General features: G+C 31.6%; 1 protein-coding gene across 1 annotated transcript in view; it reads right to left on the reverse strand.

Moving 5' to 3' along the window:
• Positions 1-1,032: 1,032 nt before the first annotated feature.
• LOC145313271 (uncharacterized) overlaps positions 1,033-16,935 on the reverse strand; it is a 28,815-nt gene continuing 12,912 nt past the window's right edge. The window contains exons 11-23 of the mRNA XM_080152593.1: positions 16,761-16,850; positions 14,308-14,405; positions 13,742-13,828; positions 12,978-13,115; positions 12,521-12,576; positions 12,080-12,167; positions 10,581-10,674; positions 10,200-10,274; positions 9,284-9,391; positions 8,776-8,897; positions 4,032-4,097; positions 2,227-2,299; positions 1,033-1,609 (exon numbers count right to left, since the gene is read on the reverse strand). Coding sequence (XP_080008719.1) covers positions 1,553-1,609; positions 2,227-2,299; positions 4,032-4,097; positions 8,776-8,897; positions 9,284-9,391; positions 10,200-10,274; positions 10,581-10,674; positions 12,080-12,167; positions 12,521-12,576; positions 12,978-13,115; positions 13,742-13,828; positions 14,308-14,405; positions 16,761-16,850 — 1,152 coding nt within the window. The 3' untranslated portion in view covers positions 1,033-1,552. The remainder of the gene's footprint in view (positions 1,610-2,226; positions 2,300-4,031; positions 4,098-8,775; positions 8,898-9,283; positions 9,392-10,199; positions 10,275-10,580; positions 10,675-12,079; positions 12,168-12,520; positions 12,577-12,977; positions 13,116-13,741; positions 13,829-14,307; positions 14,406-16,760; positions 16,851-16,935) is intronic.

Genomic DNA, 16,935 nt, shown 5'->3' on the forward strand with positions numbered 1-16,935 from the left:
GGATCTTGGCTATTTCAGATTATTTGTAGGCCTTCTTATACCGCTTAAAATGGTGATCGGGTATAATCTGTACGTTTAGCCGTTTGGCAGCTAGCAGCCTTTAAATTCATAGATTTTTGGCAATAATCGTTACCAGCAATATTTTACCGTGAACTGCAGTAGATCCAAAGTTTCACCTAAGTGGTATTAAAATGTCTAAAATTAATCTGTTTTGTAAAAACTAAGGTTTATAATCAATATTGAAAGGCAGAAATGACAACCTTTTATCTAAAAAAAACTATTATTGATATCTAAATAGCCATAGTATGACACGGCAGAGAATGTTTTTCTTTAGAAAGATGACACATCATTCTGTGAATCTAATATTATCATCCAGGTTATTACAATAACAAGGATCACAACATCCATGAAAGCGAAGCTCTTAAAACAGATCTATAGTACCGTCTGCTTCTAAATTATTTTCTGATACTTGGCTGTGTTAATATAAGCGACACCATTGGTTGATTTTCAATGATCCGATAGAAAGGTTGCACAAGGCGGTTGCGATGCGGAGATACAATTATTAAACCCTTTCTCCCTCTAGTGTTTTACTCAAGTGCTCTGAAATAAAACGGTAAAAAACACGAACATGAACGTCGTAGATAGAGTCAAACCTTAATAAGCAGAATATCAATTCAAAAGTATAAACAAAATATATTATAAACTCCTTGCAAAATTTAGTAAATACGGGATTCTATTTAAGGACATACTTACATATATAATACTCAATTCAGGGGCGTCCAAGCTTTTTTATTTGGGGGGGGGGAGTAAAATTCTTTTAAGGAGGGGGGTGTTATTTTTTTCTGGGGGGGGGTAGTTATTGAGACATTTCGCTAATTATAATGTACCTTGTTGTCCTAGGAATGATTGTACTAATATGTAATTGTGCAGCTACCATAAAAAGAATTTTGTAAATAGTCGAGACGCTTGCGAAAACTTTTGAAATTTTGAAAATTTTAATGAACCGACAGATAATGATAGTTATAAAGTAAAAATGCTCCTATTAATATATTTTCTATATTGTTATATGTAAAAGCATTTATTTATCAATAATAATAAATATATAAAATAGGTTAATATAAAGCTAAAAACATACATAGATAAAATCAATATATAATAAATATAATTTAATAATACAACCACTTCACAGCGCTTCATAAAGAATAATATAATAAAAATTTGGAAGATTTTTTTCGTTTTATCACATATTATTACGTAAATATTTAAAATATGACAAATCAATGGATAATTTTGGCTATCTATAATAGGTACATTAATATCACATATCTTTTCAAGCAGAGGTAAATTAAATTGCTATAATTGATTTTATAAGTTGGGTAGATGATTTATTTTTGTCTTCTTATAAAGAAAATCCACTAATACCTTGTTTACTTAATCCTTTTTTTTTTACATTTTATTTGTTCGTGTATTTCTTTCTTTTATGACTAAAATGAGAGATTTTTATTTTAAAAAGTATTTTTTTTCTCTTTTATAAACTCTAACATGTTTGAATTTACATAATACAGCTGAGATATTTTATTCCGGGTATTTCTTCCATATCATCGTTCATCTAAATTATAATAATCATTGTAATTGAGAGAAAAAAAAAATAGGGACACGAACTTTGACACGACCGATTTCGTAAAATCAAGTTTTATTACATTTTAGAACAGTTAAAGTATACCAAGATGAAAATATCTATAAAAGGGGGGGGGGGGGGGGATTAATGCAACCATCTCGTAATCAATGCGCAAATGGGCACTTAGAATCCGAATTTCGTTATGAAACTTGGCATGAGTAATCCTTGGTAGTTCTATTTTCTAAAAATCGAACAAAAAATTTGAAAAGTAATGGCTAGCGGCTGACGGTTCAGCCGTTAAGCCACTTTTTGGCTATTTTCAGGGCAAATCCGTCATAAGCTATATCTGTACATTAACATACGCTTTTTTAACCATACCTGACTGGTGCAGGAATCATTAAGCAAAGTTTAAAATAAATAGGACAATTAAAACATATCTAAAAGAAAGATATCAGTTTAAAAGTGTCTATTAGGACTAATATAACCATTAAGTGTAAACTGTAGAGTTTGAATTATCACTTCTATAGATATTCTCAAGAAATAAAAAACAAAAAAAAGCTATCCGTTACCGACCCTAATTATAGAAAAGCTTCGCTTTTAAAAATAACCTTTGCATTAAATCCGTGGAGCGCAATTGTTTTCCTACAGGATGAATTCACTTCTTGCATCACACTTGAGTATCTTGATAAGACAAAACATATTGAAATCACAAGTACTTTAAAATACCAAAACAATGAGGATAATTTGTGCATTTTTGACCTTATTAAAGCGTTTGACTATATGCCATTATAAAGGATTTCTCATAATTTCCTTAGATCTCCACAATTATTTAAGGGTTTTGTAATCATTTTAAAATCCCATATTTTAAAAACCGGCTTTGGGTATTGTCGGCTTCGTGACACCGCCTCTTACGAGGCGTTGTAATAGCCTCTTTAAGGTTCGTTTATATTGCTTTAATTAGAAAATAAAAAAAAAAAGTTTTAGAAAATTATAATTTACTTTCTGCTGATAACTTTTGTTTGTGATGGGTATTTTTTCGGTCTATCATTCAGCGAAATCTTAACAGACATACAAAAAAACCTCTGGTACTACAGGGTGTTTCAATAGAAATGTCTTTTTAAAAATCTTAATTATGCATAGAAAATAAAACAATTATACAAAATGCTTTATATATCTGGAAAACCTATTCTGGGACATTTATGTTTCAAATATTTAAATATGACTTTTTCAACAAATTATGACTTAAATACCGGTTTTTCCAAAGGCCTTATTTTGAAGATTTACAGATTTAAAGATTGTGGAAAAAATGCGCACGTTTTTAAAATTCAAATTGCGTGTCTTGTATTAATAAAAAACGTTATGCATACCGTTAGAATCGTCATAAACTCTAGTTTTTAGATATATAAAAACAAGGATGACAACATCCATAAAAGCGAAGCACTGAAACGGTAGGACAAACGGACATTAACACTTGTATAGTATCTGAACTGAAAAATCGGAACATAAATGTATAAATGTCGAATCAAAGTTGTAGGTAAATTTGTTGAAAAACTGCTTAAAAACAGGACAATGTTTATGGACATACTTACATTTTTGGACTTGATTATAGAGTTGCTTCGCTTATAATGTTCTTCTTTGTTGTCCCAGGAATCAATATACCAAAAATCAGATCAAACGGATAATTAAAACAATTGAAAGTTTGTTGTTAAAAAAGTAGAAAAATCAACATGTTTAAAATGGACGTACGGACATTCTGGTAATGATTATAGAGTTGCTACGCTTTCTAAATCGTACCCAACTACTACAGAAATCATCATTTTGTTTGAAATCGATAGGACAATTCTAACATGCCTAAATTAACGAATAAAAGCTATCTATCTCGGACGGACATACGGACGGACGGACCCTAATTATAGAAAAGCTTCGCTTTTAAAAATTCCAGTGCTACGTATATTATAGGAGCTACGTGGTAAAATGTCCCAACTTACTTAAAACTTTTCAACGTAGCTCATAAACTACAAATAGCACAAAAATAGTACTTATATTTCTAAAAACTAGAGTTTATTACAATTCTAACGGCATGCATAACGTTTTTCTACTATTAATACAAGCCGCGCAATTCGAATTTTAAAAACGTGCGCATTTTTTCCACAATCTTTAAATCTGTAAATCTTTTAAAATAAGGACTTTGGAAAACCGGTTTTTAAGGCATAACTTGTTGAAAAAATCATTTTTAAATATTTGAAACATAAATGTCCCAGAATAGGTTTTCCAGATTTATAAAGCACATTTTATAATTGTTTTATTTTCTAGGCATAATTAAGATTTTAAAAAAGACGTTTCTATTGAAACACCCTGTACATTACATATTAGAATGAAATTGTGTATATGATTATAAAGATAAAATGATTACTTGGTATACATTGTCTTGAGATCTTCAGGTACAATAGTTTTCTCCACCAGGTGGCAGTAGTCAAGTCTGGATAAAATAAGGATTATGTTACAAAGTCGTACAGACATACAATTCATATCATAGAACAGCTGCGAATAAAAATAATTTTTAAAAGAAGGTAGAGAAAGATTCTATAAAAAATAATGATGACAACATCCATAAGTAGTGAAGCATAATGAAATAATATAAAAAGCTGAAAAATGAGTTTAAGAGTAGTTTGGGGGTTACGTAAATCTTCCGAGAAAATTCTGTAGACAATCTTTAGTAGAATATAAAAAAAGTCAGCGCAAACCAACAGACAAAGAATAGAGAGTAGATGCTTATTGGTCAGCAGAATCTTTACAAATAATGCTTTTTTAAGTATCCTTTATTAGCATCCTAAAAATCACTTTTCCTCTAATGGAAGAATTCTTAATCTTCAACAAAAATTCAACTATCCTTCTCTAATAAAGGTAGAGTAAATAAAATTCCTATAAGAGTAGCTTTGCTATAACTTAAAAACTAATAAAGATGAGAGGTGAAAAAATATAAAAAAGGGATAAAGATAAAAAGTTTGATATGAAAGGAAATATTTGGATAAGTTGGAAACTATGGCACATGTTCATAGGTAAAGCTTCAAACTGCCCCAAGTTGGAAAAGGTTTAAACTGTCCTCTTAAAAATGTGATAAGCAGTTATAGACATTGTCAATATTGGTTATTTTATTTTAAGCTAACACAAGCTTACAAGAATTGTGTTAATTTATTCATTAATAGCGGTTGTGCCTCTAGAGTCCTCTATTAAAAATGGTAGTTTTTTCAAAGTGCAAAAAAGCATTACATTTTTCCCAAGAAGATTTCGTTTTGTGGATGAAAACTTGTTGTTCTAATAGGCTAGGGGCCATCAACAGTAAATGATGCAATGTTTATAAATGCCCCATCTTTATAACACTACTAATAATCAAAAATTGTTAATCTTTTAAAGCGACCGGGGTATCATCTAGTTTTATCCTTTTCTCAACATGTTGCCTGATTATATGAATTCATTCTAGATTCTACTTTCCCAGACAGACAGATGACATTAGACAGTTCACACATAGACTTTCCCAGACAGACAGGTGACATTAGACAGTTCACACATAGACTTTCCCAGACAGACAGATGACATTAGACAGTTCACATATAGACTTTCCCAGACAGACAGATGACATTAGACAGTCCAGACATAGACTTTCTCAAACAGACAGGTGACATTAGACAGTTCACACATAGACTTTCCCAGACAGACAGATGACATTAGACAGTTCACATATAGACTTTCCCAGACAGACAGATGACATTAGACAGTCCAGACATAGACTTTCTCAAACAGACAGGTGACACTAGACAGTTCACACATAGACTTTCCCAGACAGACAGGTGACATTAGACAGTTTACATATAGACTTTCCCTTACAGAAATGTGACATTAGACAGTTCAAACATAGACTTTTCCAGACATACAGGTGACATTAGACAGTTCACATATAGACTTTCCCAGACAGACAGGTGACATTAGATTGTTCACATATAGACTTTCCCAGACAGACAGGTGACATTAAACAGTTCACATATAGACTTTCACAGACAAACAGGTGACATTAGACAGTTCACATATAGACTTTCCTAGACAGACAGGTGACATTAGACAGTTCACATATAGACTTTCCCAGACAGACAGGTGACATTAGACAGTTCACACATAGACTATCCATAACAGTAACATTAGACAGTTTACTCATAGACAGTTGTAAGAAAACTACGCAAGCATAGATTTCATTGAAACACGTTAACTTTAATTGTTTCTAAATATTTATCTACATATTTTTGGTAAGCTTTATGAATTGTTTAAAGCTATTTTTCTTTATATTTAAGCCTTAGGATTTTTTAGGCAATTTTCTGCCCAACAAAAACAAAGCCCCTAGATGCTCATATTACATCAAAAGTAGTGGTAAAAAATCAGTAGTCAAAAAAATAAAATAATAGTCACGAAGGAAATATATAATTTAATATGTCTTCAATATTAAAATTAGCCAAAGTAGGATTAAGGTCTCATAAAGTTAAAAAAAATCATATTTTAACTAACCATGTTGAATAAATAATTCTTCGCTTAAAAGCTTAAGAAAAGTATTATTTTAACAGAATACTATGTGCAAAAAGACTAATATTCTTCTGCAATTATCCTATCAATCATATACAAAAATTATTAATATTTGTCAACAAAAGGGAATTCTGAGCATACCAAAAAACAAGGGAAATAATATTTATATAAATCACAGTCATACAAAGTGTGACATGTCGTGGTTGCGCGCCCAATTGAGTTATGTTAACACTAAAATTAATGGTTATCGACAAGAGAAAATTATTTTTTATTGGTTTAATTAAATAAATATTTCACCATAACATAGTAATTTTAGGTAACTGGTTTCTAAGGTCGGAAAGAAGTGCAAACAAAAACTTTTCCAATACGGCTTCGAAACCTATTGATATCCATATGGATTAGAACCGATTCTCATCCACACTAAAAAATCATGTAAAGCAACCTATTACAGATAATTTTCTTTGAATATTAGAAAAAATCATAAAATTAAAACAAATTTGTTAGCCCGGGCCTTCAAATGGTTATCATTGTTTTTTGATTCATTTAATCATTCAAATACAAGTAATCAATAGCAAAAATAAATTAAGAGCAAAAATGTAAAGAATACTCAATCTGACTAAAAGTCATTTCATTAAAACGATACCTAAACTTTTTATTTTATTTTGCTTTTAGTCTATGTTTAACGATGATTAATTAGATCTATTATTTATTTTTATCATAATTATGTATATTTGCATGGAGAATTAGGTGAACAATTGTTCAGTTGTAAGTACTTTTCATGTACTTAAACTTTTCCCAATTGTATCATTTGTATAATGAATATAATATGTTATAGAGATAATATCCAAGGAAAATACTTCAAATGATAATAATAATAAAGAAAAGAAGTATAGGAGCATAGATAATCACTCATTGTGTTGCAATAATATGCAGGGAGGGACACAAAATATTATAGAAACATATTCGCAATTTTCAATTATGATACTTCAAGAACTTCAAGTACAAAAAAAAACAAGAAAGTTTTTTTGTAAGCAATGCTTTACTATGATCATGTTCGAATTGTGTTACCGTCCATAAAGGATAGCTATAATCATTAATTTAGGTATATATTAATGGGTGCAATGCATTTAAAGCTTTGTTTTTTCTTTTATCTAACTGTATATGACACTGTAACATACTTATTGGTATATCCTTTTTATAAAGTTAGTATGTCTTTAAGATGTTATAAAATATTAGATTAAAAAACTTAATTAGTTACCTCTAGACAGTTCCTTGGATATAGCGATTTAAAATCAAAATACAATGAATTTTTATTTGCATTTTTGAAAAATATTAATAAAACCTTACTATAAGATTTATACAAGTTTCAGAACCACTTTTGTCTTGTGGAAATTATCTGTATTCGAAGCAATAATGATGAAACAAAATGAACTAAACTGTATTCAAGTTTTTGTAGGACTTCGGACTGTACAAAACAATGGAAAAAATATTTGAGGGGGGGGGGTGTTGCCCTATGGGTGCAGTTAAGCTATAATAGATGAGGGATCACCCAAAGGTCCTCAAGGAGGGGTGGAGTAAAATATAGGATAATTGCATCGACAATAATAGATGATATTTAGGTACATTATGTTGTACTAGCTAGTCTAAACAAGATCTGACTTAATTGAAGTGATAAATTAGGAAAAAAAATAAAAAAGATTGTATAATTGGTTGCATGAAATATAAAATACTTATTTCATATGAATTAAAGCAACCATTTTTAGGTTAGGCGTAAGGATAAAACTTAATTTTTGGTATTCTATGTATATTCATCTATGGGGGAATAGGCATGAAAGCTATTACAAATCCAATAATGTCACTTCCACAGATTGTCAATGATTCATAGCTGCATACAAAGAAATATATACTTATACTAAGGGATATAAGGACATATAATATAAATATTTATATATTAACAATGATTCATAGCTGCATACAAAGAAATATATACTTATACTCAGGAATATAAGGATATATAATATAAATATTTATATATTAACAATGATTCATAGCTGCATGCAAAGAAATATAAACTTATACTCAGGGATATAAGGATATATAATATAAATATTTATATATTAACAATGATTCATAGCTGCATACAAAGAAATATATATTTATACTCAGGAATATAAGGATATATAATATAAATATTTATATATCAATAATGATTCATAGCTCCATACAAAGAAATATAAACTTATACTCAGGGATATAAGGATATGTAATATAAATACATATAATTCATAGCTGCATACAAATAAATATATACTTAAACCAGGGTAAAATTGTTTATCATCATTGGGAATGTATATCAACCAACCATCTATTGTCTTATCCCTTAAGATCATACACACCACTCCATAAAAGAAAAAAATACTGTAAAAGAAAGGGGAATATGGGTTAATGAGTGGAACAAATTTGCCTCTAAGTTGGATAATAGGTCGGGGGAAGGAGAGTTCTAAGTCTTATCTCTTCGTCAAATAGTTTACACTCCTTTCATAGCAAAACCCAGCAATTATTATTATTGAGACACAGCAAAATATTACCTGAACCAACCAGGAATGCGTTTCCAGGAGGCCAGATCAAAATACTGATACAGCCCTTTCTCAAATGTGTTTGTCTTCTCCTCTGGACGTACACCTGGCCATCTGGCTAACCAGATACGTTGCTAAAACATATGAACACCTTTGAAATTGAATTGTTTTTAAATAACTAGCAGCTCCGCTCCTAGCATCTAAAAGCATTTTATTCGAAGTAGTAAGGAAAGTAGGGATATAGCCTAAACCCAAACTTAGATATAATAATTAAATAGCCTAAAACCACCCAGAGACATATTTGAAGCTTCCATAAAATGGAGAACTCTATCTGTTCAATAGTTATAGAAATTTTAAGCTACAAACAAAAAACCTTACTACTTTAAATAATAGGATAAGGGTATTTAAGTGCATGTATATAAACAGTATTGGAAAAGTAAATTGTTATTTGTTATAAAAAAAAGCCTTAATAATCAAAGAATTAAAAACGCCAAATTTCAAATTCCAAAGATGAACCAACCTGTTTATGGAAACGCCAGCCCCTTTCAAATAGTAGGCTGGCCGCCACAAGCTGGAGAGCATCTCCATGCATGGTGTAGAATATAAAGAACAGCAAGTCTGTATGCTCCTACAAACAAGTACGACAACGTCAATTAAAGCAAAGCTCAAAAAAATAAGACGGATAAAAGAACATAGACAAATGTAAAGAAACAACGTACTCAATATACAACAATATCTAAAATTCTAAACAAAATTTCCTCGTAAATCTATCCCAATATTACTTTAAAGGATGCTCGATAAGGACATACTTACATTTTAAAGCTTAATGCTAGAGATACTTAGCTTATGGCAATAGGCCTCTAGTGGCACTGTGACTTTAAATAACGTAACCTTTCTATGTTGCGTTCAAGTCGCTACGTATAAATAAATCTATTTTTTATGATTTCTCTTGGGAGGGTGGTGGTACCCTCCCCCAAACTAGTTAAAAACCTTCCCGGGACCTGTGAGAAGCTACCCGTTTAAGGAGAACCCAATCGGTTTAGCGGTTAGCTAGATCCTTTGGTACAAACAAAAAGACAGACAAACACACATCCTGTTACTTTATTATAAGGATTGTCGTCCTAGGAATCAATATTTACAAACTGATTTTCTAAAATTGATTCTAGCGTTGCTACACTTTCTAAATTGTACCTAAATGTTGCATAAATCATTATTCAAAGTTTTAAATCGACCGAACAATTGAAACATGTCTAAATTAACTATAAGAGCAATCCGTTAGAGACAGACCATTGGACTGACTCTAAATGTAGAAAAGCTTTTCTTTGAAAAAAATAAAATAAAATAAGATTACACTATCAAATCCAATCTTAAATATAATTCTGTTTCATTTAGGTAATTACAATTAACATTTCTAAGTAAATATGTTAAAAGGTGACCTGTCTGATATTAATAGGACGGATTCTGTCTCCAATAACACTAGACATCAGATATTCAGGAGGGATCGTCAAATCCTAAACAAAATTTTAAATATATAAATATAATGAATGTCATATTATTTAAGGATTTCTACCCTGATGCTTTCCCCCAAAGTGCCTGTCGAGCACTATGCCCCCCCCCCCAAAAAAAAAAAATATATTTGTGATTACTCAAGGTTGAGTTCCTAGATTTTTTACCATCCAAACTATCTCAAAAATAATTATTAAAAGATGGAGTTAAAAGTTTTACTTGGGAAGGTAAGAGCCATTAGACTCTACACTGGTACCCAAAGTTTTAGAATAATGATAATCTTATCCCTCAAAATCCTTATTTATTTATACCTGAGTAAATATACCACCAGTATTCATCTTGTGGGCAGGTGCAGAGTTTAGATCCTGGTGGGGTGGACGCATATGACCGTTTACTGCCATCCGTCTAAAACATGCGTTTTACGGTGATATGTTTTCAATGAATAATCAAACAGGGGTTATTATGTTATGTTTATTTGGAAGCAATAGGTTATGACTTCTCTGACATTTGGTAGATAAACAGGGACAAAGGGGATATAGAATTGTAAATTATAATTTTAGATTAAAAATTTGATGGACTTTTATTAAATCTTGACTGTTTGGTACAATCTAGCAGTGTTACAAAAGGGGGAGGGGGGTTAATGCAACCATAGTAAAACATTGTAAACCTTATCAGCAACTCGCCCTAGTTGTATGCACCTTAGGAAATAAATCTTATCTTAAATCTTATCTTATCTTATTTAATGCAACCATCTCGTAATCAGTGAGCAAATGGCACTTAGAATTTCCATCTAGAATTTTTCATGAGTAATCCTTGGTAGGTCTATTTTCCCTAAATCGAACAAAAAGTTGGAAAAGTAACGGCTGTTTTGCCATTTTTTGGATATCTATATTGCAAATTAGTCACGAAACCTATCTCCACATAATACTCTTTTCCACTCCAAAAAGCTATCAAACGGTTCTAGACGGTAGCTGTTGGTACTAGAAGTTTTAAAAATGGTTATTGCTATCATTTAACATGAATTAAACCAAAAATATGTTTTAAAAAGTTGATTCCTACGTAATTGATGATGGATTTACCCTGAAAATAGGCAAAAAAACGGCTAAACGGCTGAGCCGCCAGCCGTTACTTTTCCAACTTTTTGTTCGATTTAGGGAAAATAGACCTACCATGGATTACTCATGCAAAAGTTCAGATCGAAATTCGTATGCTAATTGCCATTTGCTCACTGATTACGAAATGGTTGCATTAAATAAGATAAGATAAGATTTAAGATAAGATTTATTTCCTAAGGTGCATACAACTAGGGCGAGTTGCTGATAAGGTTTACAATGTTTTACTATGGTTTTCTTTCCTGAAAGAGTTTATATAATATATAATATTTACATATTATTATAGTTTACAGAATAACATTTCAGGAATGTGGTTTAATCAGTTTTATCAGTTTAGTTCATTTACACATTTATTTTAAGTATGTACCAGCTCAGGGCTGTACTGAACATTGCTTCTACTCCTATATTCAAATACATTTAAAATATAAGATTACATGTTTTATTTTAATTATGAACACTGAGCAGCTGTGACACGAGTGGCTGGCTTAACCCTTCAGGGTTGTTGAACTGCGAGGTGTCATTGCAGTGCTTACCAAGTCGTGACAGAGCTTGTAATAGGATTTTGCATGAATATTAGTATACAAATAAATAAATAATAATAAATAACCCTCCATTATTGAAAGGTTTTATGATTTTTGTTTTTTTAATGGTTTTATTATGAATAAACGTTAAAATGCAAAAACAAAGTAATGACCCACCTCCTAATCTTTTCAATGAAAGAAGCTTGTTGTTGAAGCATTTGAAGTTGCTGATTTTCAACCCACTTGTGCAGAGATTGTTCTAATCCTAAATATTTAAATATGTTACAATATTTTTAAATAAACTATCTCTTCCTAAACAATGGATATAAAAAATCAAATTTTTTTTGAATCAGCCATGCATTTAATAAAAAGTGGATAAATACTTGTGGCTTCGCCCCTAGCATCTAGAGGCTTCATATTCGAAGTTTATAAAAATAGCCAAAAAGACTTAATATAAAAATTGACAGACTAAAACCTGTGTGAAGGTTCCCTAAAATGTAGAACTCAAAAGTTTAAATAGTTATGGAAATCTGAGCAAAAAACCTTACTATTTTATATACCAAAAGGAAAAATAGAATTTTTATAAAAGATTCACTAAAAAAAACTGCAGAAAAAAACCTGAAACAAGATGACGGCTTTCTGAATCAATAATTTCACGTCTACCATCAATATTACTGAAATTAAAAAAACTTCGGATATTTTTCATGATTACTTTTGAAGATTTTTCATACATTAATTTATTTGGTTGTAGATAGCAAATATTCAATGTTAACAAGTCCTATCTACTTAGTATGCTTTATATAGCTGCTCCCGTTTTCAGCCGTTAATCGGCTGGTTCTATAATTTTTTTAAATGGTTATTTTTATAATTTAACATAAATAAAAAAGCCAACATATCTAAAGATTTGATTTCTACGATTAAAGTTTTCCTTAAAACAGCCCCAAATAGAAAATAGATCTACCAAGGATTACGAAACACGAAATTTAGATTTTAATTACAATTTGTGAAATGATTACGAGATGATGGTTTAATTATCCCCCCCACCCACACCTTAATTTGTGTTTTTTTTATATACCTTACAAAATTTGCAGACAAACTATTTGACTGCATCGAAGCATTCTTATTAGGTTCAATATTCTTCCATTTTATATCATGAAGAAACGGAGATGGGACCATTTCAGGACGAGATAACTTGGATTGGATCTCTTTTAATCTAAAATAGGAGGTTTAGAAAATCTTGATGATATTGTTATATTATTTCTAAAGCCTCATATCAATAAAGTATTCTTTAGTTAAAAAGTGTAATAACTCTCATTTTTACAAAGTAAAAATTCAGGGAGGGAGGGGACATTGGGATATTTATTACATTAATCCCCAAACTTTTAATCGTTTGCTTAACAGCTATGGAGACTTTAGTTAAATTTTGATTGAATGGTTAATTAATCAACAGAAGGGGTATTTTTGAGTATATTTATTAGGAATGTACATGAAGGGAAAAGTAGCTTTTGAAAAATTGCGTAAAATTGTGAGTAAGCTTCCAGTCAAATGCGCTTATTATGTCAAACTATTTTTAAACATGCATTTAATTACACTATTCTTTTGGCCAACATTAAGAACAGTTAAACTTCATAAGCGCATTTGACTGGAAGCTTACTCAAAACTTTACGCAATTTTTCAAAAGCAACGATTCCCTTAATCGGCCATTGTCATATCCCTCTATATCCTTGGTAAAATTTAAGATTTTTAGTCTTCAGTTATGGAATATATTTCGTAAAAAATACAAATTTCCTTAAATATCACAAGTTGTTAAAGCCAATTATAAATAGATATTGTAAGTACCTTTTTTCTTTGGCTGCATAGATCTGTTGCTGTGTAATCTTAGCGTTCTTGTCAATTGTACTGCTGTTGTTATTATTTTGATTTGTACTGAATTGAGTAAACATGCAAATACACCAATACGGGATATCATCTAAACTTTGTGTGGGGCCCAAATAAAATAACCACAAAGTACCTAATTTAACCTAAACTAATTTATGGCTGTTTTATGATATGAGTGCAATTTCACGTTCACCCAAATTAATCTAGTCTACTTAATGTCTTGTGTCTTAATACAACTAATCACAATAAATGGGGTACTTCCACTCAAGCCTTTATTTGGACCTCCGAAAACTCCCTTCCTTATTTGGAAAATGTTTAAGAAACCAATGTATTAGCAGGGCCTGTCATCACAAGACTCTTCTAGCCTTAACTTAACATCTTTAAAACAATTCTTGAGTACAATTTTTTCTTCTTCTAAACTTATTTTGGTCCTAGTGGTATATGAGAGAAAACGCTTAAAGTCAAACTCGGGGATATAGAATAAGCCTACAGGTTAAAAAGACAATAATACTTTTTTTCATGTTTTCCTTGAAATGATATTCTTGTTTTCCATGGTGGAAACATTATTGTTTGGGTCATCCTGATCTTGTGTGGTGTCCAGGTTAGGCAACAAGCTTCCAGGATCCTGGACATTAAATATTCTCCAGGTACACTTTAAGTACTTGCGTGTGTGACATTAGAAAATCAAAGTGCCAAAATAATTATTTTAAAAGTATTATCAATGTACAATGTCAAATGTCAATGTACAATAAAAATGAATCAATTTCTTAATGACTGTATGAAGTAATTAGCAAACAGAAAGCCAGCGTCTATAGCTGCAAGTGTAAAACAAAAGTGTATAGCAACATTTTATCGGTCTGGTACAAGATTAACCAATAGCTTTCTTGAAAAAATAAAGGGGGGGGGGGGGGTTAATGCAACCATCTCGTAATCAATGATTGAATGGCCCCGTTTTTTGCCCATTTTCAGGGTAAATTCATCATTAAGCCGCCAGCCGTTAGCCGTTACTTTTCCAACTCTTTGTTCGATTTAGGGAAAATAGATCTACCAAGGATTATTCATTCAAAACTTTATATCGAAATTTGAATTCTAAGTGCCAAATAATCATTGATTACGAGATGGTTGCATTACCCCCCCCCCCCCCCCCCCCCTCCTAATGTCGTCCTTTCAAGTATAGAATAAACAGAAAAGATTTATTACAGTCTGCTACAAAAAAATAAAACTGCTGAGATAACCAAAATAAAACAGCCAGACAAACAGACACCCTACTAATTCAACATTTAGACATTCTTCATGAGCGACAGAAAATTTATGTAAATTTCGGCCTCTACACCTTTTTAAATAATGTGTTAGCTGTAGAATTGATGCTATAACAGGCGTGTGACATTAACTGGAAAGTTACCTGAGGTAGAGGATCATAATCCTGTTCAAAGTTGAACTGAAAACCTTCCTTATAATTAGCTTGACTTTGTTTACCTGAGGTAGAGGATCATAATCCTGTTCAAAGTTGAACTGAAAACCTTCCTCATAATCATCAGCTTGACTTTGATTACCTGAGGTAGAGGATCATAATCCTGTTCAAAGTTGAACTGAAAACCTTCCTTATAATCAGCTTGACTTTGATTACCTGAGGTAGAGGATCATAATACTGTTCAAAGTTGAACTGAAAACCTTCTTCATAATCATCAGCTTGGCTTTGTTTACCTGTGGTAGAGAATCATAATCTTGTTCAAAGTTGAACTGAAAACATTCCTCATAATCATCAGCTTGACTTTGTTTACCTGAGGTAGAGGATCATAATCCTGTTCAAAGTTGAACTGAAAACCTTCCTTATAATCATCAGCTTGACTTTGTTTACCTGAGGTAGAGGAGCATAATCCTGTTCAAAGTTGAACTGAAAACCTTCCTTATAATCAGCTTGACTTTGTTTACCTGAGGTAGAGGATCATAATCCTGTTCAAAGTTGAACTGAAAACCTTCCTTATAATCAGCTTGGCTTTGATTACCTGAGGTAGAGGATCATAATCCTGTTCAAAGTTGAACTGAAAACCTTCCTCATAATCATCAGCTTGGCTTTGTTTACCTGAGGTAGAGGATCATAATCCTGTTCAAAGTTGAACTGAAAACCTTCCTTATAATCAGCTTGACTTTGTTTACCTGAGGTAGAGGATCATAATCCTGTTCAAAGTTGAACTGAAAACCTTCCTTATAATCAGCTTGGCTTTGATTACCTGAGGTAGAGGATCATAATCCTGTTCAAAGTTGAACTGAAAACCTTCCTTATAATCAGCTTGGCTTTGTTTACCTGAGGTAGAGGATCATAATCCTGTTCAAAGTTGAACTGAAAACCTTCCTTATAATCAGCTTGGCTTTGATTACCTGAGGTAGAGGATCATAATCCTGTTCAAAGTTGAACTGAAAACCTTCCTCATAATCATCAGCTTGGCTTTGTTTACCTGAGGTAGAGGATCATAATCCTGTTCAAAGTTGAACTGAAAACCTTCCTTATAATCAGCTTGGCTTTGTTTACCTGAGGTAGAGGATCATAATCCTGTTCAAAGTTGAACTGAAAACCTTCCTTATAATCAGCTTGGCTTTGATTACCTGAGGTAGAGGATCATAATCCTGTTCAAAGTTGAACTGAAAACCTTCCTCATAATCATCAGCTTGGCTTTGTTTACCTGAGGTAGAGGATCATAATCCTGTTCAAAGTTGAACTGAAAACCTTCCTTATAATCAGCTTGACTTTGTTTACCTGAGGTAGAGGATCATAATCCTGTTCAAAGTTGAACTGAAAACCTTCCTTATAATCAGCTTGGCTTTGATTACCTGAGGTAGAGGATCATAATCCTGTTCAAAGTTGAACTGAAAACCTTCCTCATAATCATCAGCTTGGCTTTGTTTACCTGAGGTAGAGGATCATAATCCTGTTCAAAGTTGAACTGAAAACCTTCCTTATAATCAGCTTGGCTTTGTTTACCTGAGGTAGAGGATCATAATCCTGTTCAAAGTTGAACTGAAAACCTTCTTCATAATCATCTGCTTGACTTTGATTCTCAGATTCACAAGTCTACAAATTTAAAATCAATCGATTTCCATTAATTTAAAGTCATTTAAAATATGTATTGCTTGCTGAAAATATTTTAACCCACATT

The sequence above is a fragment of the Acartia tonsa genome, chromosome 3 (genome assembly GCF_053477335.1).
Source record: "Acartia tonsa isolate MP-2025a chromosome 3, ASM5347733v1, whole genome shotgun sequence".
Lineage (NCBI taxonomy): Eukaryota > Metazoa > Arthropoda > Copepoda > Calanoida > Acartiidae > Acartia > Acartia tonsa.